Here is a 22,237-nt window from a genome sequence, read left to right as displayed (position 1 = left end):
TTTTCTGTTTTTAAGCCATTTGAACGTTTTTGGATATGCAGGTTTTTCAGATCTGGATTTAATATGCAGGTTTTTCAGATCTGGAAGACTTCTGGGACGACTTACCTGTTAGTCGTCTGGAAGTCGTCTGGACTTCTTGGAAGTCTTCTGACAAAGTCGTCTGGACTTCCTGTAAAGTCGTCTGGACTTCCTGTAAAGTCGTCTGGACTTCCTATAAAGTCGTCTGGAAGTCGTCTTAACTTCCTAAAAGTCTTCTGACAAAGTCGTCTGAACTTCCTGGAAGTCGTCTGGACTTCTTAGAAGTCGTCTGGACTTCTTAAAAGTCGTGTGGTCTTGTCTACTCAAGTGGAATCCAAGCTTGTCTTTGTGGAGGAATGATCTATAATAGTTTTGTTTGTGGTCTGTTTTGTGAATTGCATGTTTACTCTTTTAGTTGTGAATTTTTTGTAAAATCAGTAATAATGTTTTCCAAGATGTATTAAATGTGCTAACAATGTGTTTACACATTTACAAATCAATGAAATAACAGACTTCATCAGCTTTTTTCTTATCTTTGGATCTCTCATATGCAATAATAAACTCCAATGGCCTTTTTCTCATCTTAATAAACAAGAATGTTGGTAGCTTTATATTGATACAACATTTTAAGAAGCATTTTAACCCTTCTTCCAACTCATAACAATAGTCATCATTATTGTCTATAACAATAATACTTAAGAGATGGAAACAAACAATAGTAACTAGTCAAAGCATATCATATTTTATTATAAGTTTGCGTTGAAAAACTTAGTCAAATTTAGTAAAACTAAGGGAGAGAACATATTTTGTAAATATGAGTTTTACATATCTTGAAGTTGCTTATCACTCTTAAAAATACAAGTTATTCAAAAACTAACGTAGATGACTTAAAAACTAGCGGAGAAGACGCGGACGACTTCAATCTAAGTTGTCTAGACAACTAAACTATACGTCGTCTGGTCAACGCAGAGGTTATTTTTGCAATTGACTTTGAAATCTGTTATTTCGGACGACTGAAAAATAAGTCGTCTACTATTGTTTGGCTAAAAAAAAACTCCAAAAAAGGTAGACGACTTACATTTCAGTCGTCATAGGTTAGTTTTGCATTTAACTAGATTATTTCAGAAGTTTGACTTTTCTGGACGACTTACATTTCAGTCGTCTAGTGAAAATTAAAATAATAATATATTTTTTAAAAGTAGACGACTTACAGTTAAGTCGTCATAGGTTAGTTTTGCAATTGAAAAAAAAAACTTCAAGATTTAATTATATACAGACGACTTATAATTCAGTCGTCCACGAGACGACTGAAATGTAAGTCGTCCAGGATTTACGAGGTTTGACCAGAATCTCGGAAAAAAAGCTTGGACAACTTACAAGTAAGTCGTCTCGTGGACGACTGAATTATAAGTCGTCTGTGCATAGTTAAATTTTGAAGTTTTTTTTTCAATTGCAAAACTAACCTATGACGACTTAACTGTAAGTCGTCTACTTTTAAAAAAATATTATTATTTTAATTTTCGCCAGACGACTGAAATGTAAGTCGTCTGGGGAAGTCAAACTTCTGAAATTATCCAGTCAAATGCAAAACTAACCTATGACGACTGAAATGTAAGTCGTCTAGGTTCTTTGGAAATTTTTTTGAAACCAAACAAAAGCAGACGATTTAACTTTCAGTCGTCTCAGGTTACAGATTTCAAAGTCAATTGCAAAAATAACCTCTGCGTTGACCAGACGACTTCCAGGTAAGTTGTCTACAGCCAGACGACTTCCCAAGTAAGTCGTCTGACGAACAGATCTGGAAAAAAACTTGATGTCATACCTTAAATTGGTGAGATAAGTTCCTTAGCATACATAAGGCTTCTCCAAACACACAGAATCACAAACGAAAGTAACCCACCCAGAATCGTTAGCTTCTATGACTCTATGAACCATAAAAAATTTAGAATCAAAATCTTGGGTTTTTTTAGCTCATTGTGGAGAGAAAGTGAGAGATATGTTGTGTTTAGTTCACAAGAATGGAAAAAGAAGAAGGGTAAATCGATTTTGGGAGCATTAAGAGCTTCAAATTGGTTGTTCATGGTGGTTGTGGTATTGATGACAATGGCAATCTTGTAATTACTTGAAGATGATGAGGGTGAGAGAGTAAAAATGTCATTTTCGAAAAAAAAAAGAAAAAAAAAATTGATGGCATTTTCGTAAATTATATGAACTTGTGGGGTGAATAGGGCAAAACCAATTTTCAAAAAAAAAAGAGGTTAGTTTTGTGTTTGACTTTAAGTTATATGTCAATTCTGCAAAAAGCCCTATGAATTAGATGTGTTTAACCCTGATATCGGTTCAGTTTTTTTTCTCTCGGTATTTCGGTTTATAAAAAAATAGCTTCCATATTTAAACTATATTTACTTTGGTTTTGTTCGGTTTATATACCGTAAGTTTTTGGTTTGTTTGGTTTTAAACCAAAAAACCGTAAATATATATCTTTTATAATTTTGTTTATGAATTTTACTTTATATGCTTAGATATCAGTTTTAATATAACACGAAAACATTTAAGATTTTGAAAATACTATTTTTAAATAATTATTTAATATATTAGATTAATAATAATAATAATTTTTATATAATAAAAATAAGAAAATTATTAATTCATAATATTATTAAATAACTAAATATTAGCACACATATTTTTCAAAAAAAAATTAATAATTATGTATTGTTTCAATAAAATAAATTATAAAAATTGAATACATTATTAATTATATTTTATAATTTACATATAATTGTACTACTATATTTTAATTGACCGGTTTATTAGGTTTATTCAGTTTGATCGGTTTATATACCAAACCATATCCATATATCGCAGTTTCTTAAAAGAAACATTCATTCGGTATATTAATTATACTAAATCCAAACCACTTTCTCTATTTTGGTTCTCAAACACATACAGTTATTATAACTTGTTTTAAAAGAAGTTTGAGAGCTTTGTGTTTATGTAGTTTAAAATAATTTCCTTTTTTTCTAGCTGGACACTTGTATTATCTTTCTGTTTTACATTTTACTTCGTTTTTATGTTACATCTCTGTGTAGTTCTTTGTGCATGTTAATTGTTAAATTTGAACTTGTAGGATGGAGAGCACATATCCCTATATATTAATTGAGAAGCATTTGAAAAATTAGAACCTTAATTTTGTATTAATTAAAAAAAACCTTAAATCTTAGGTGGCACTCTAAATGCCTTCTAAATTTCATTTCAAAGAATTCTAGAGCATCTAATATAAAGTATAGTTTAATCTAATGGTGTCACATTATTCCATAATTATATAACACTAGAGAACATTATATTAACCTAAAATATATGAAGTGTGTATTCTTTCCTTAAATAAAAGCTACGGAATTACCTAATATGATTTACATATATACGGGAATTAATAATTATGAATAATAAAGATTTGATAACAATTTTTGCATCCTTCTTCATTTTTGTTTAAATTTATATTATTAAAAAAACTTAAACAATCACATTAACCATATAATAAAAAAATTAGATTTTTTCTTATATGTTATATTTTGAATTTTTTAAAATGACTTTAAATTACAAAAATGAAGAAACCTTTATATGTTATATATTTTTTTAAACGACTTTAAAATACAAAATGAGGACACCATATATGTTATATTTTTCTTATATGTTAGAATTTTCTTATATGTTATATTTTGAATTTTTTTAAAAAGACTTTAAATTACAAAAATGTAAGTTTTCCTTAAGTATACGACTAAAAACATTAAAATGACATGTATCAATTCGATGGTTGATTTGAAAGCTTTCAAAACCATATGGAAGATAAAAGTCAAAATAATTCAACTGTGAAAACAATACTGTTCACTTTGTTCAAGAATGTGTTCGCTGGAAAAAATAAGGTTTTTATGTCATATTTTGTTTAATGTCCTAAAGAACATTATATTAACCTAAAATATTCTTGAGTGTGTATTTTTTCCTTAAATAAAAACTACAGAATTACCTAATATGATTTACATATATATGATAATTAATGATTATGAATAATAAAGATTTGATAACAATTTTTGCATCTTTCTTCATTTTTGTTTAATTTTATATTATTAAAAAATAAACAATCACATTAACCATATAATAAAAAATTAGATTTTTTCTTATATGTTATATTTTGAATTTTTTAAAATGACCTTAAATTACAAAAATGAGGAAACCTTATATGTTATTTTTTTTTTTAAAAACGACTTTAAAATACAAAAATGAGGACACCTTATATGTTAGATTTTTTCTTATATGTTATATTTTGAATTTTTTAAAACAACTTTAAATTACAAAAATGTAAGTTTTCTTTAAGTATACGACTAAAAACATTAAAATGACATGTATCATTTCGATGGTTGATTTGAAAGCTTTCAAAACCATATGTAAGTTAAAAGTCAAAATAATTCAACTGTGAAAACAATACTGTTCACTTTTTTCAAGATTGTGTTCGAGGAAAAAAAATAAGGTTTTTATGTCATAATTTGTTTAATGTCCACTAGAGAACATTATATTAACCTAAAATATAAGAAGTGTGTATTCGTTCGCTAGATAAAAGCTACGAAATTACATAATATGATTTACATATATATGGAAATTAATGATTATGAATAATAAAGATTTGATAACAATTTTTGCATCCTCCTTCATTTTGTTTAATTTTATATTATTAAAAAAATAAACAATAACATTAACCATATAATAAAAAATTAGATTTTTTCTTATATGTAATATTTTGAATTTTTTAAAATGACTTTAAATTACAAAAATAAGGAAACCTTATATGTTATTTTTTTTAAAAAAACGACTTTAAAATACAAAAATGAGGACACCTTATATGTTAGATTTTTCTTATATGTTAGATTTTTTCTTAGATGTTATATTTTGAATTTTTTAAAACGACTTTAAATTACAAAAATGTAAGTTTTCCTTAAGTATACGACTAAAAACATTAAAATGACATGTATCAATTCGATGGTTGATTTGAAAGTTTTCAAAACCATATGGAAGATAAAATTCAAAATAATTCAACTGTGAAAACAATACTGTTCACTTTTTTCAAGAATGTGTTCGATGGAAAAAATAAGGTTTTTATGTTATAATTTGTTTAATGTCCAATCCGATCAACCCATGATGTATTAATTATAGTTTTGTTCCATTATTTTTAATAAAAATTGATCCGATCCATCGGAAAAAAATTATATAATAACAAAAAAAAATATTTTATATATATAAATAAAATGATCACATATATAAAAAAAACTATCGATAATATATATATAAATAAACTCACCCTGCGCAAGATCCTAGTATAAGAATAAAATGGCGATATCCTATTTAGAAGTTACATGCAAGCTATGGCTTTGATATTGTACTTCAACTTTCCGACACTACTTGACCAACTAAATTAAAATAACAAATACTATGATTGAGGTGCCTCTTTTAATATGTCCATGATTACTGAGATTTTACAACTTTCTGATTTAAACCCATTTTTCAAATCTACAGTCCTATATGTGTAGCTTTTTGCCAGGAAAAATCAAAACATTTTATGACACACAATACCAACCAAGCTCATTCTAATCTAAACCATTCATCACAACCATACACATGCAACCGCCAATCAAACAGACGGGAAGCATGCTCTGTCTCAGATTAAAAAGTAAATAAATTAATATGGAACTAAGATAAACTGATAAGAAATATAAGCTTGGAGCACAATCGATGACATTCAAAAAGTTAAGCTCTCAGCTTTATGCTATACATGGTCCATGGATATGTATTCTTTAGAGTCCTACACAACCTGGGCCAGATTGTGTTAATATGGTTCTTATTCGAAATACCAACATGTCGGTACTTCTAATTCTCTGATCCGATACGGCAGTCTGTCTTCATGACCATACATGCTGAAAGAGAATTGACCAATTCCCATGCTATAACTTCAAAGTCCCCATAACTTTTCAGAAATGACTTCAGGAAGTTATCTAGAAGCAAAGTGAAGCCAAGGACCCGAACCTATTCAAAAAAAAACAGAAGTTTACATCCTGCTCTCCACGCCGCCAGATCACGCATAATTTTTGCTCTGTTGTGCCTGCACACAACGACATCAAGTCAAAACAAACAGTTAGAGATTCTGGAATTTGTGTTGTCTCTTTTAGGAAAAGTGATTTGTCACTGACACATACGTATTCGAAAATAGATTTGTCAGTGACACAAGAATGAATAAATGATCTTGATGTAGTTGCTGGATAGATTTGGAACGATGCTTATCCCAGTCGTGTAACTGATACGCCTGCGTATGAAATATATCGCTTAAAACATCTGTCTTATTGCAATTTTCCAGTCAATTGATCTTGAAAAACTAAAAGATTTGGAGATAGAAATAGTACCCATAATTCGATAAACTGGTCAAGATCTTCTTTTTTGGTCAAGATCTTCTTAGAACATAAACTAACCCCCTACCATCAGGCCTTAAGAAACTTACATCAGGCCATGGCCATCTCCAAAGAGATCAATTTGACTCCCACCTGCGAAAGCGCACACACACAATCACTCTTAACGCTGCTTAACCAATGAATCAATTAACCCCAATAATTGATTCTTCTCTGGGTTTTTGAAAAAGCGAGAAGCTAAGTGTCATGACACTGCAAGCTCCACATACTCGCGGCCTACAGCAGTGGATATAATCACAACTAAACCAATCAAACAGATTATCACTCGTTGTTTAATCCAATCTTGGATTTGGAACTACAATTGTGAGAAACATTAATATATAATAGAGCCTTGGAAGCTTTACCTCCAAGGTGATGTTAGGTTCCGAGTTTTCCTATCAAGCTGCAGATTTCTAGTGCCTCTGAAGCTCTAAGCCCTTTCAGTACTTGACAGGTGCGCCCTGGATCGGCATGAGACCAAAACGCTTCAACAAAAATCTCTCCTTCGAATATTTATCATCAGGGGAGAACCCGGCTGCAATTAGCACAACAACCCAATTGGTTTTTTAATAACTCAAAAAGATTTCTTATAAAAACAGAGGATTGTGGAGACTCATCTGGATGGGCAGATTCAGTGGCTGCCCCGAGCGGTGATTCCTTCTGCACAAATTGAATTTGATTCATGTAAACACAGTTTTAACAACATGGTACAGTGAGCAAAGAAAAACGTTTAAATTAAGATAGATATCATAAAGCATATTAGTTCAAGAAAGTAAGGGAATGATGATTATGAGTCATCCGATCCTTGGGATGCAGAATCTGGCCTTCTCATTAATTATACATCAAACTATTAAGCGAAGTCTGACTCAGATAACCAACATCAAACATAAGATGGTGTTGCTAGATATATGTACCTTCGTAAGCTATCAGAAGAAAATAATCTGCAAGGAGGGTCTTGGGACGCAAGGCTTGATGAAGACTCAGTTTCTGATTCTCTCCTTGAATTACCATTCATGGTATCTGTCTTGTTCTGTAAGAAGAAAAAAATGTTGAACACTAACTTGAGCATAACACATCAAAGACAAACAATAAGAAACATGATTCATGATACATGTTCAGAGAACTCGGGGCATTGTTTCTCAAAGCTCTCATAGATTTTAAATCTCTAACTAAGACACCTACGGATCCGCTTGCAAGTGTTATCTGGATTTGTGAGAATGATGCTTAGGGTATGTAGACTAACCTTTTTATAGCTCCAGATGCACCGCCTGAAGAGAGGGAAGATTCACTGAATATGAAATCTTGGTTGCAGTGGGTCAAAGAGTTAAGAAGGTTGTTAATGAAAGACAATCAATTCATCGCGTACCGATTCCGAGGAGAAGAACCGAAGATGAAACGACACTAAGACTTCTCGATCCAGGGAATCATCATCAGATTCATCGCGATTCATCTTGAATAGCTCTCTCGAAACGTTTCCATTGATTATAAGAGAAAAAACGTAGGGATTGAATATTGACAAAGCGATTCAACATCTTGAAACTCCATAGCTGTATAAGAGAAGAACAAAGGGGGAGACGCTTTGATTCATTGTGGAAGAAGAACAGGAACCCTAAATTTTGTGGTATGCTTTGTATCGGGCGGATAACGGGATTGAGTAGAAAGCACACAAAATCTGAAGAAAGGCCGAAAGCAAAACGCACAGCATCAATTAAAAGACACGTGTCGCAATAAGAGCTCGCGAATTTCTGACGTGATTTTCTTGTCGGCATACGAGAGAAGAAAACATTCTTTTATATATAAAGATGAATAAACATAGAAAAATATTGCTAAAAAAAATTCAGTTTTGAAGGGTAGGTAAAAATTTAGCATAAATTAAATACAAATAATTTTCAAATATGTTTTCTCATGCACATTTTAATTTGTTTAATAACTAAATTCAAATACAATAAATTAAATATATAATAAAAAACAATAAATACATGTGACAATTTTAAACAATTGATTATTACAACATGTTAACTATAAAATTATTGTATTTGAAATAGTTATATAAACTTTTAAATATATGATTAACGTTAAAATGTATCCTAGTAATAGTAATAATCTAAAATAAATATATATGCATATAAAACTAAAAACAAATAGTGACGCTAAATAGTGGCGCGGTAGCGTGGAGCAAGATCTAGTTTAAATGTTAAATACAAAACGTGGACCAAATCTTTTACACAATTATTTATTATCGGTTTAAAAACCAACTCTTCATATTTTTTACATCTATATGGTGCCAAATAGTTTCATTATACACACAAACTTATTTTGAATCCACAAAACATTATTGTATTCTAACCCCAAAACACAAAACCTTAACAATGTTCCTTTTTATTTTAAACTAACCCTAAACCCTATTTTTTGATAAATAAAATACGTATGGTTCTTTTTACGATAATGTTTAATAAAATATCAAAATATATCACTACAAGAAAACATATTTTTTACGAGGGCGGTATTCGTTGTAAATTCGTCGTAATAGGGGCATTACGAAGAATTAACATCGATACGCGTTTCGTTGTTAAACGCTCGTCGTAACGGAGGTTTCGTCGTAAAGTCCTAGTTACGTTTACGAGGAAGTCAATTCCTCGTAAAGCGGAAGGAAACTATTCGTCGTAATGCCCTCGTAAATGACGATGTAAATACCTCGTAATAGTTCGTTGTAAAAGCCACGTAAGGCTTCCACGTAAAGTCGATGTAAATTTTACGAGGACTTTACAACGACTTCATGTAAATTCCTCGTAAACGTTACGAGGATTTAACGTGGAATTTTACAACGAATTTACATCTCCATATTTAAAATATTAATTAATTATAATAATTATATAAATTTTATAAAACAATAATTTTAAAATTTAAAATATTTGAAATAAAATTAAATATGAAACCAAATAATTTTTTTAAAAAACTATAAATTCATTAATTAAATAGAATTTAAATTTTTTATACAAAACAAAAGAAATTAAAAAAGGAAACTAAAGGCCAACATCATGGTCATCGAAGTAGTTGGCTGAGGGGTTCGGGTCTGTAGACGTTCCTGCTTCGGGATCCGGCTGGCTCATCCCGAGAGCTGCTCGTCTCTCCGCCAAAGCTCTCTGCAAAGTTGGATTTCCCACCGCCATCACATCCAGCAAACCCTCGAGAGAGTCCAAACGCTGCTGCTGGGTATCCATGCGAGCCTGCATCCGGTCGTTGTCCTGGTCCCGTCTCGAATAGTATGACGAAGTCGCCCTTGCAACTTCGTTAACGGAACCTATTCCAACCGTCCTTCCCTTCTTTCTAGGAGCCACCTATATGTATATATATAAAACCGTATTTAGAGTTAATAATAAAATAAAGAAAAAAAATTAAAATTATTAAATTTTACCTCCTCGAAGATCCGGTCGACCTCTACGGTTGACAACTTGACGGGTAATCCATCTGCAGACTGTTGGGTAAGTTGCGTCTCTTGCTCTTCAACCCGAGACGCCACAGCGTTGAAGAGTTTCTCGGATGCAGGATCCACAAAAACCCCATCTGGTGAGGCGTGAGTCATCTTGAATAAGTCCGAGAGAGATGGCAAAACTCCCGTCTTCTCCAACTAATAAACAACAATAATAAATAAATTAAATATAATTAATAAATACAAGTTTAAAATAATGAAAATTATAAATTTAAATAAAACTTACAGCTTCGAGACGAATTCCGGCATGGGTTTTTTGGCTGGATCTATGAACCATGGGCAAATGGCCATCTTTATCCCTCGTTCTTCGGGAAGCGGAGCAGGAGTTGGCTTTGCAGATGGAGCTGGGTTCGTTCCAATAGGTGATGAGGCCATCCCATGCTTCCTTTGTGACCCCGCTCGGCTTCCCCTCATAGCCGTAAATCTCCCACTTGTCCTTCCAATCGGAGACGGTGTTGCAAAGACGAGTTTTCGCCTTTGCAATAAATTCGCTCTTCACCCTCTCGGTGATTCCTACGGACCAGTTCCACCTTTGCTGAAAAAACAAACATTTTAAAAGATTAGAAAAAAAAATAATATTATTTAATTAACAATATAAATATTAATAATATGTAAATATAATTACCGCAAAACATTTAAACCACGTCGTCTTGACGTGATCGGGAGTCATGGTCCAGTTGGGATAAGGGCCGTCATAATATCCCTTCATCGTCTCTGAAACGCTCCGGCTAACACGGTTGTTAGCCCCAAACCTGCAAATATAACAAATTTGTTAAAAAAATTGATCAAAGATTTTAAATTTAAAATTAATAATTTTATGTACTTACCAATAAGTACCCGGGGGTCTATCGGGGTCCAGAACGTGTAAACCCTCTCGTCCGGGCTGGGCAAGCAAATCCTCGACGGTGTATCTTGCGAATGGTGCATGAGCTGGCACCCGCAAATCGGGATGAACTGCAGCCGGTGGGGCAGGCTGATCCGGGGCGACAGGTGGAGCTCGTGGGGGAGGCATCTGAGATGGAAGAGGAGGAGGGGTCGAAGGAACTCTCCGAGATGTGTGAGAGTCTGGAACTGTCCCGGAAGAAGACGATGGACCGCTAGAGGAAGATCCATCGCCAAACAAATCCGCATACGTAGGTGCAGGAGCTGCTGGTCTCGGTCTAGGAGCCATCTAGAAAATTTAAAAAAATTAAATTAATATATATCCTAAACGAATTGTTTAAAATAATTTTCTAAACTAATCATCTAAACTAATTCCGTTAACTAATCACCTAAACTAATTCCCTAAACTAATCACCTAAACTAACAACCTAAACTATAAAAAAAAAAAAAAAAAGATAGAGAGAGAAAGTTACCTTAGAGGGGGAGAGGAGTTAGGGAGGAAGATACGAGCAGTGCTCGTCTGAAAGACTTCTCCCATATATATAAAAACGGTTTCCTCGTAACTTCCTCGTAACATTACGACGAAGTTACCAGGCCCGTGTTTTTCGATTTACGACGAAATTACGTCGAAACATTGGTTTACGACGAATTTACAAGGCCCACGTTTACGACGAAGTTACCAGGCCCGCGTTTTTCCATTTACGACGAAATTACGTCGAAAAATCGGTTTACGACGATTTTACAACGCTTAACCCTAAACACCGAGAATGAAATCCCTAAACCCCAAAGTCACATATCATCTAACATCATATCTCTTCTTCTCTACTACTTTGTGCTCTTTCTCCAACTTAAACTCTAAAACCCTAAAACTCCAAATAATTTTTTTAAAATTAACACAAATACATATTATATAAAACAACATTTGTTACACATACATTAGGATGGTAAAAAAACAATATTTCTTTAAACATACGTTACAATAGAGAAATACAACATCAGAGACATATATTACATCACTCTAAATCGTTTTCGTTCTCATCAATATTACATCACTCTAAATCGTTTTCGTTCTCATCACTATCATTACAATCATCATCGTCGCTTCTCTCGAACTCGTCTTCACGTGCTTCATCTGTCGCATCTTCGGGAATATCTTCATATTGAAAGTTTTGCGGGTCGATCAAAAGGATTTCATCAGTTGGTTGTTCTGGTACCTCAACTTCATTGATAGCGTCTTCTTCTTGCAAGGGCGGTTCTTCTCCAGCGACAATGCGTCCACGAGGTGTAATTTTGATAGCAGCTAACCAGTTTATCCCGGAAGTTCGAAGCCGAGGATAAGGAAGGAAGCTTACTTGCTCGGCTTGTGAAGCTAAAATGAAAGGCTCAAATTTGTTGTATCTTCTCCCAAAATTGACATCCACAACACCAAATTTGTTATACCGAATCCCTCGGTTCACAACAGGATCGAACCATTCACATTTGAAGAGGACGCATTTTAGCTTCAATAACCCCGGAAATTCCACTTCAATAATCTCCTGCAAGATCCCGTAAAAGTCCGTTTCACCTTTCACACATATTCCGTAGTTACTCGTTGCCCGATGTCTCCCATACTCGTATGTGTGAAAGGTAAATCCTCGTGTGAAATACATAGGTGATGTGGTGACCTTTGCAACTGGACCTTGAACCAATTCGTGAAACCATACGGGATAATAAGGATCGTCGTAATCAACCTGCAAAAAGCAGTTATTCTTAATTAATATTGAAGTATCAAAACACTTACTTAATTAATCAATGTATGAGATATATTACGTACCTGTGATTTTAACCACTTGACAAAGTGCTTATCTTTACGTGTGTCCACATCAGTTGCAGATATTCCTGGTATTGCTTCTTCAACTTGAGATACAAACATGCTGCAAATTAAACAAATAATCAAGTCATACATAATTAACTGCAATTCATATAATTAACATTCACAAAAATATTTACCTTTCAAAGTAACGGGTCATTGCATCCTCGCAGTTGAGCAGAATATAAGTGTGGGCACTATGTTTATCCTCTTCACATGACCACCATACTTCTTTCGTTTTACCACCAAACCTTGCAATTTCGCAGAAAATGTCAGGAACACCATCAATTGGATATGATGTCGGTACTCCACCATCATCATATCTTCTAGGAACTCTTTTCCTCGTACGAACAGTTGGAGCAAAGTAGTATGATGTGAAGTTAGATGTTTCGGCTGTCAAACTTCCCGCAACTATTGAACCTTCCACCTTTGCAAGATTTCTTGCTTTCCCCTTCAAATGTTTCATCTGTCGCTCATACGGATACATCCATCCGTTGTGAACAGGTCCACGAAGCAATGCTTCATATGGTAGGTGGACAACTAGATGCTCCATGACGTCAAAAAATGAAGGAGGAAATATCTTCTCCAGGTTGCACAATATGATCGGAATGTTATGATGAAGTTGTTCGATGACTTCTTCCTTGAACGTACGTGTGCTGAGATCTCTGAAAAAAGCGCCGATGGCTGTATATTGCAAAAGTAATCAAATTAATAACATTTCATAACATATGTATATATATTAACGTTTTATAATTACCTGCAAGTGCTTCATGGACATTTGCTGGAAGGAGCTCGGCAAAAGCAAATGGAAGAAGTCGTTGCATAAACACATGACAATCATGACTCTTCATTCCGGAGAACTTTTGACCTCGTTCAACACATTTTGACAGATTTGAAACATAACCATCAGGAAACTTAACTTCTGATGCAACCCAGTCAAACAAGGTTGTTTTGGCTTCTGATGACAACCGGAAGATGGGAACAGGAACGTTTCCATTGCTCTTGATATGTAACTCACTTCTTGAGCAAATATCAGGTAAGTCCATCCTTGACTTTTTGTTATCTTTTGTCTTCCCAGGGACGTTAAGTAATGTATTCATGATGTTCTCAAAAAAGTTCTTCTCAATATGCATGACATCCAGATTGTGGCGTAAGAGAAGATCCTTCCAATAGGGTAGCTCCCAAAATATACTCTTCTTATGCCAATTGTGAGACACACCATATCCATCAGGCATATTTCCAGGAACATGCCAATTTCCTCCAACTTTAACTGTTTCCTGAGCTCCGTAATAATCAATGTCTGCTTCGATCTGCTGGCCGGTGAGATATGGAGGAGGACCGTCTCTGACAATTTTTTTGTGCCGAAACAATGTCTTATTTCTTCTGTACGGATGGGCAAGTGGAAGAAAGCGACGATGACAGTCAAACCAACAACTCTTCCTACCATTCTTCAGTTGAAAAGCATCCGTCGATCCAAGACAATATGGACAAGATAATCTTCCATGTGTTGTCCAGCCAGACAACATCCCATAAGCAGGGAAATCACTTATCGTCCACAGCAGAACTGCTCGCATCGTAAAATTGTTTTTCAAGGAACAATCGTACGTCCACACCCCTTCTGACCACAATTGCTTTAGCTCTTCTATCAACGGTTGAAGAAAAACATCAAGAGACCGTTTTGGATGCTTCGGCCCAGGGATTAATATGGTCAAAAATAGAAATTCTTGTTCCATGCACATATCCGGCGGTAAATTGTACGGCGTAAGAATGACTGGCCACAAAGAATATTGTCTACCAGACATTCCAAATGGAGAAAATCCATCGGTGCATAACCCAAGATAGACATTCCGAATATTTGTAGCAAAATCTGCGTGTACCTTGTTGAAATGTTTCCACGCTCTTGCGTCTGATGGATGTGCAACCTCACCATCTCTCTGGACATGTTCCGCATGCCACCTCATCGATGCAGCAGTCCTCTCAGATTGATATAATCTTTTCAATCTGTCTGTAATTGGTAGGTACCACATCCTTTGGTACGGTACCCTATTCCTCCCACGGCCTTGCGGTTTGAATCGTGGTTTTTTGCAGAATCGACACTCTTCTAACTTGTCATCTTCTTTCCAGTAGATCATGCAGTTGTCGATGCAAACATCAATCATCTCCGAAGGCAACCCAAGACTATAAACCAATTTCTGAATCTCATAATAAGATTCAGCAGACACGTTGTCTTCTGGCAAATACTCTTTAAACAACTCCGCCCATGCATCCATGCAATTCTCAGGTAAATTATGATCCGTTTTAATATTCATCATCCTAGCTGCTAGAGACAATTTAGAGAGACCTTCTCTACAACCAGTGTAGATTGGTTGATTTGCAGCATCTAGCATTTCATAAAACCTTTTTGCATCCAAATTAGGTTCTTCTACATTTCCAGTTCCATCAGCTATTGTTGTAGTTGTTTCTAAAAATGCATCACTAATCATATCTTGAACCCTATCATGATCTACCATCTGCTCATGATCTTGATGATAATTATATTCATTATGCAAATGATTCGGTTCTTCACTATGATGACCATCCTCAAAATTATTATTACTACTACTAGCTTCATTTCCCCCATAACCCTCTCCATGTTGATACCAAATGTAGTACTGTGGTGTAAATCCTCTGTTTACTAAATGCTTCCATACAGTTTCACTACGTGCAAATTTTGAATTCTTGCATTTCCGACAGGGGCAGAACATCTTACCGCTTTCCTGTGTGATCGGTGTACAGCCCGCCTGGTGCATGAATGTCTCTAGCCCGCTCAGAAATGCGTTTGTCACCCTCCCGTCGGAATCTTTGTGCAAATACATCCAACTCCGTAACTCGTAAATACTACCGCCACCGGCCATTTTTTCTTAGATTTTTTTTTCAAATCTTTTTTTTTCTGATTTTTTTTCGGATTTTTTTTCTCCCGTTTGTGTGTTGTGAGGAAGAGAGTTGTGGGAAATGACATATATATAGAGAAATTTTCGAGTTGGGTAGTTGAAAAATAACAACGATTTTACAAGGAATATTTTACATGGATTTTACATGGTTTTAACATATTATTTACAACGAATTTACGACGAAATTAGGTAAGTTAAAGCACATTGAATACACGTTTTCACCTAAATATAACGGTAACATGATTCGTTGTAATGTCGATGTAAAGTTTACTTTTCGACGTACTTGCGTCGTAATATTACATGGCGTTTACGACGAAATTTGGTTTCGTTGGTTTCGTCGTAATTGCGTTGTTAAGCCACCAGTTACTATTTCTAAGACGACGATAAGGAACCTGTGTCGTTCGTCTGTCTGCCAATTCAGTGGAATGACAAGGAGAAAGTGGACGGAAGTGCAGCTGGTTTGTACTTGAGAGGAACCTTTGACGATGGTCGGAGGTTCCTTTCAAGTATAAACCAACTGCACTTCCGTCCACTTCTCCTTGTCGCTCCACTGAATTGGCAGACAGACGAATGACTCATGTTCCTTATCGTCATCTTCGAAATAGTAATTGGTGGCTGAATGAGGAACAGAGTCTAAACGCCATCAGGTTCGAGAGGAAGAGAGTTGTGTGTTGTGAAGAAGAGAGTTGTGGGAAATGACATATATATATAGAGAAATATAACAATGATTTTACAAGAAAAGTTTTACATGGATTTTACATGGAACATTTACAACGACTTTACAACGAATTTAGGTAAGTTAAAGCACATTGAATACACGTTTTCACCTTTATATAACGGTAACATGATTCGTTGTAATGTCGATGTAACGTTTACAACTATTTCGCATTCCACGTACTTTCGTCGTAAACTTACATTGACTTTACGACGAAATCCTTTCGTCGTAAATTACCATGGAGTTTACGACGAAATAATGTCTCGTCGTAATTGCGTTGTAAAGCCCATGTAAAGTTACGAGGAAATAATTTCGTCGTAAACCGCCGTTGTTACTGCTACGTTTTCTTGTAGTGTATGCACAACAAACAAGTTCTATTAACCTTTTACGATACTCTTTGGAGTTGATTACAAAAATATATATATTTGAAATATTAACAAAGTTAACATTACTTCCTACTCCTATAACTATTAACTATTTATATAATAATTTTAAAATCAATTTAGTTTAGATATCTTTTTTCCATAGAAATGCTACTTTGAAAGTTAAAGCTTAAAAGTGATAGTCAAATAACTAAAGGTTTAAAATATGAATGCATGCCAATTTGAGTGCTTTTAATGCAATTTTCCCAAAACATAAATGCATTCAATCATTTTTTTAATTTGTGGGAAAAATGTCAAAGTAACATTTTTTTGTGAAATTGAAAAGGTAAATTAGTGAAACTAATGAAATTAACTTCACATTCATCCAAAAAAAATAAAAATTTAAAGAATTCAAGAACACAGTTTAGAAGATCTCATGAATGTAAATCACAGATTCTGCTTATTTGTTCCTCCTCTTTTTTGATTCGAAAGATAAAAAAGGAAACAAGTTCAATTCTTCTAAACATTCATCTCGTTCTCTTCTTATCTCATAATGTTTTTTCTTTGAATCTTTGTTGTCTCTACGTTTCCTTAGAACTCACTTGCTGTCTGAACCGGCGGGCGCAATCCTGGAATCTCATAACCAGACTGCTACATTTCAAAGGGTTGTCAACATTCTCCTCGTAGCATTTCTTCCACGCTTCGTGATCTGAAGAGCAAGGCATTGGTTTCGGTTCCGGAATCTTAAACTCTTTCTCCCTCAGATCTTTGGCTCTCTCTGTCACTTCATGAACGATGCTCCTTTCTTGTCTCTCCACCTTCTCAAGAACCTTCTCACCCTCTTTCAAAATGGATTTTATCGATTCCAGCTCTGTGTTTGCCGCTGCTTGTTGCGGTACTGGGAAGAAGAATGGTGGCTGTGTCGGTAGTTCTGTCATTGGCTTTGATTTCTCTGCATCGTGGTGTGTTTTTGCTTGGTCTGCCTTGCTCTGTGGTGAGACTTTGGGTTTGGTTTTCTTCGCCTTCCTCTTTGGTTGATTGTCGCCTTCAGCTAACTGATTGATCAGCCTTGAACTTATCTGAATTGTGTAATCGCCCATTTTAAAGAGTTTGAACAGCCTGGAAGATGAAATCCACATCAAGAAACACATCACACAAACTTAGTAAACAACAGTATATCGTCAAAATCTAATACTGACTCAAGGAGCAACTAAGTAGCATTTCAAGATCTTCAAATCGATGAAACAAAACATAGAAACGCAAAAAAGCAAATAGACATGAAATCAAACGATAGCAGCCTTTCATAGGCTAATAGCAATACAAGTTAGACTCTTGTTCTAATGTGATATGTAAAATTCAACTAATCCATGGTACACTGAGAAAAAGAGGTAAGAAAGCTTAAACGATTTTGGCGTTGGTGCCCACAAGAACACGGACACTTATATATACATGAGTACCAGGCAAGAAGCAAACATAAATGTTTAAAAATCAAAGCCAAGAATGAGATATACACAATATCCAGAACAAAGAGGTACATTGAGATAAAGAGGTACATTGAGATAAAGAGGTAAGAAAGCAAAATGATTTTCGCATTGGCCACAAGAACAAAGACACTTCCAGATACATTGCCAAGAAATGAGCTATACAGGACGAATCTAAAGCAAAATTAAAGGTCTATAGATGTTGATTCAACAATATGTGAATGTAACAACTGCTTCGCGCAGAAAGAAAAACGGGTGATTCTTCGAGATTGGACAAAGAAGAAATCTGTGGATGATACAAGGCTAAGAACCCTAGAATCTTACACCAAGTATCAAAAACCAAAATCAACATGGAAAACAAAGACGGAGACGATACCTGATAGTAGGAAAATATCGAGAAGGATTAGGGGAACGGCGACGGCGATCCTCTCGTCACAGCTGTGAAAAGGAAGACGAGAGAGGAACTGCGTGCGATAGGACGCTGATTCGAAAAGGTGTGGGCACAGTTTGTGAGATATAATATTAAATTGAACCCAACTTATTTAATGGGCTTATAAGGCCCTAATGCTAGTTTTGGGTCAACTGAAAACATAATTTTTTTTTGTAATGTCCGGTAAAGATGAAAAATATATATGGACGCAATTCTATCATCGTCACTCCGAACCGCCCTATGAAATCTACGTCTGATGATACACCATACACCATGTTGAATATTTCTTGTAATATTTTTCTCCATAATTTGCACAATTTGTGTTTTCTGGAGTTTGAACCCCAGAACTCCAGATGTAGAAGCATTAATGAACTCTTAGTCAAACCGCTGGACTAAGGAGGGTTTTACGAAAACATAAAATATAATCAGACGTTTTGAATCTTTTGATATAAAATAGGAAAATTTTCTCAAATAAAAATAAAATAGGTTTTTTTACCAAAAAAAAACTCACAAAAAAATCATCAAAACAATCTTATATATTAAAACAGAAGTCACAACCTTGATTCATGTGTGATTTTTTAAAAAATGAACCTAATGAACATATTCCTAGAAAGTCATGTTACATTTAATCTCTAAATCTTATCATTTAAATTTTGGGCATACCAGAAATTTTTATTGGACTATTAATAATTGGATTTAAACAATATATGAGTTATTGGATTTATAGATAATATAAATTAAATAGATATAATTTAATGTTGTAATACTATACATCCATATGTTAATTATTTAAATATTTGTCGATGTTAAATTTTAAAATTATGAAGATTTTTTTTTAAATAACAGAAATCATATATCTAACAATGATTAATTTTTACTACCTTAGACCAATGAAAACAAATTTTATAATATATAGTTTATTTTAAAGATTAAACAAAAACTAAATGTTTAATTATTTACTCGATAATATAAATCTTTGAAGCGAAAAGTTTAATTTTTTTTATAACTTTCTAAATTTGTGACATGTTACAATTTTTTTGAATATGACAATAAAAAAATATTCTACTAATCTTTATATATATAATTACGATTTTAATAATGAAATAATAATCCGAAAATATATATATAGAAGAAGATACAAATCCATGTGAAAGTTTGAAACAATCTATTCAATGAAAAAATATACCGTAAATTTATTATGTTTTAAAAATTGATAGACACATATATATTATAATATATACCAATTTGGAATTGAAAACAAAATGTTTATATAAAAATAATTAAAACAAAAATCTGCGCGGTTGTGCGGATCGAGATCTAGTTTTGGTTAAATAGCCATATACATTTACTTTATAAATATAAATAATTATTTAAATAAATAAATAAAAGTAAATATTTTCATAGTTTTTGAAATATATATTATTGAATTTGAATTTTTTACCATACAAACTGCAGTGAATCAGCACAAATCTATCTAATATACTCCGTCCGTTTCAGAATGATAAATGTCTTAGAAGAGAAAAATATTTCAAACTTTAGTTCTTGATTTTAGTTCCAACTTGAGCCTATTGTTTCTCTCATTGATACAATTTTTGTTTCTCTGTTTTTGAATCAGACGAAAAATAGAATATTTGTTGTTTACCTCCAAGTCAGTAACAAGCAACATCCCGACAAGCTATGTGATCATATCTCGACACTGTCCTCGATGATTTCGTTGAGTAAGATTTGTCACGTCACGGACCCGAGCCCAATCTTGAATGAGAAGAAGGCTTATGATGATTTGGCTCATAAGAAAACCCTAAAATTTTCTCTTTTTTCTTCTATAAAAAAGAGGTAGCCCCTAAAATTTTTTCTAGAAAAGCAAAACGTAGTGAAATCCTGCCCGAATGAAGAGAGAGTAGCCGTGACGGAGGAGAAGCCACCAGAGCCACTATGGATCACCGGAGAACCGCCAGCCACTGTGAAGTCTCACCTGAGAGGAGATCTCGCCGTGTTTCGATCCCTTCTCGTTGTTTTTTTTTCTAGATCCAGCTACTGGTGAAGGTAAGGAAACCCTAATCACTCTCTGTTTGTTCTTCTTTGTCTCTTTTTTCTTCTAGATCTCTGATCTAGGGTTTGGGTGGAAACCAACCCTTGTATTTGTAGATCTGGTTCGTGAGGAGCCGTAGAACGCATATCTACTCCATTCATCCCTTGATTCGCAGATCTATGCTAAGGTGAGGTCTTGTTGCAATCTCTATCTCCTTTTTTTGCCAAGAAACAGTTATTCTATTACGCAAACTTGAGGTGGTCTTACCGGAATAGAACAACCAATAAAACAAAGATTTATGTGAAATGAGCGAGCAGTTCTAGCTAGCAAATCAACAATTTTGTTTTGCGCCCTTGGAATGTAGGAGATCTTGAAGTTCGGGAAGCATATCTGAAGAGTTTGAATGACTTCCAGCTCTGTTGAGAAGTTTGGCTAAGCTTGTGGATCCTTTATCATTGCAATCATGTCCTGGCAATTTGTTCCAAAACTTTGACATGTCGAATGTTGTAGCATGCTCTCCATTGTCCATCTTAGCACTTCCAGTTGTAAGTCCAATGCCGACTCACGGCTTCTTAAGTTTTGCGTCCCTATAAGCTGGATCTTTCCCATACTATCCTTCCATACCCATCTACTTCCACTGAATTGAGTTGTAGAGGTCCATGAACCATTCACCATACAAATGTTACCCAAGCTTAAGACTTGTGGTTCTTCAACGATCTGTGCCTGTGGGGGAGCATGTATTTTTTTCCTTTGCATTGTACCAAGCCTGACACTCACTCTCTTGAAAAGCTCAGATGGGTCCCTATCTATACCTCTGAATAGCTTATCATTCCTAGCCTTCCAAAGATACTAGATTATCCAAGGATAAAGATCTCTATCATGTTCCGGCTTTAGAATATTGTTCTTCCTCCAAAAAGATAGTCCATATTGGCATAGATAATCTAGATAAGGAATGTTTGCGGGCTTGATGGAGTTGATGATAATGACCATGCTTGTAAGGCCGGTGGGCATTCAAAGATCGCATGAGTAACAATTTCTTCTGGCTCTCTACATCTTGGACAATAGTTATCACATCACATATTGCGGCGGACCAGATTCCTTGTGACCGCTACATGCCATGTAATTAATTGCCATATAAGATGACATATCTTCTAAGGTGCATTTACTTGCCAAGCAAAAGCTTCGAGTTTGGGTATACTGGGCTCTAGAACTTCATTTTCTCCAAGAAAGTGATCTGATGGTGATGATAAAAGAAGATCTGTTGTATCCGATGTATCAGCGCTTCATCACAAATATGGGAAGCGAAAAGAGAGAAAGCATATAAGTTTGCATTGATTTTTTAGATCTGTAGATTTGCAATAAAAAAAAGTTAGTTAGTGATAAAGAAAATAAAAGAGAAGATGAAATTATGATGTATAAAAAGAAATGATTTGCAGAAAAGAATGTGATTTACATGGTAAAAAGGGAAGAAACCAAACAAATTTCTCAAAAGGAAGAAGAAAACCGAGGTAATAATCAGCTAGAGAGAAGAGAGATAATGCAAGTTGATGAACCATCTTAGTC

General features: G+C 34.3%; 1 protein-coding gene and 1 long non-coding RNA gene across 4 annotated transcripts; both read right to left on the bottom strand.

Annotated features, from left to right (window-relative positions):
• Positions 1-5,728: 5,728 nt before the first annotated feature.
• Positions 5,729-8,201, bottom strand: LOC106401628. Of its 3 annotated transcripts, none has more exons than XR_001280504.3 (7): positions 7,873-8,201; positions 7,750-7,774; positions 7,421-7,536; positions 6,872-7,166; positions 6,465-6,602; positions 6,261-6,367; positions 5,729-6,166 (listed from the first exon to the last, which is right to left on the bottom strand). It is a non-coding gene; the product is annotated as an uncharacterized LOC106401628 (long non-coding RNA). The 3 variants fall into 3 exon arrangements; XR_001280502.3 differs by having other exon boundaries at positions 7,750-7,794; positions 7,873-8,196; XR_001280503.3 differs by having other exon boundaries at positions 7,750-7,807; positions 7,873-8,161.
• An 8,894-nt stretch (positions 8,202-17,095) lies between these two features.
• On the bottom strand, positions 17,096-18,747 carry LOC106397221. The gene is made up of 2 exons (XM_013837804.3): positions 18,592-18,747; positions 17,096-17,853 (listed from the first exon to the last, which is right to left on the bottom strand). The coding sequence occupies exon 2, from the start codon at positions 17,832-17,834 to the stop codon at positions 17,316-17,318; it is 519 nt and encodes a 172-aa protein (XP_013693258.2). The 5' UTR covers positions 17,835-17,853; positions 18,592-18,747; the 3' UTR covers positions 17,096-17,315.
• Positions 18,748-22,237: the final 3,490 nt, after the last annotated feature.

This window comes from Brassica napus, chromosome C2, assembly GCF_020379485.1.
Source record: "Brassica napus cultivar Da-Ae chromosome C2, Da-Ae, whole genome shotgun sequence".
Lineage (NCBI taxonomy): Eukaryota > Viridiplantae > Streptophyta > Magnoliopsida > Brassicales > Brassicaceae > Brassica > Brassica napus.
This window is presented reverse-complemented; position numbering and strand designations above follow the sequence as displayed.

Bases quoted from the DNA above. Each gene is read 5' to 3' on its own strand.
- LOC106397221 (XM_013837804.3), bottom strand. From the start codon at position 17,834: ATGGGCGATTACACAATTCAGATAAGTTCAAGGCTGATCAATCAGTTA.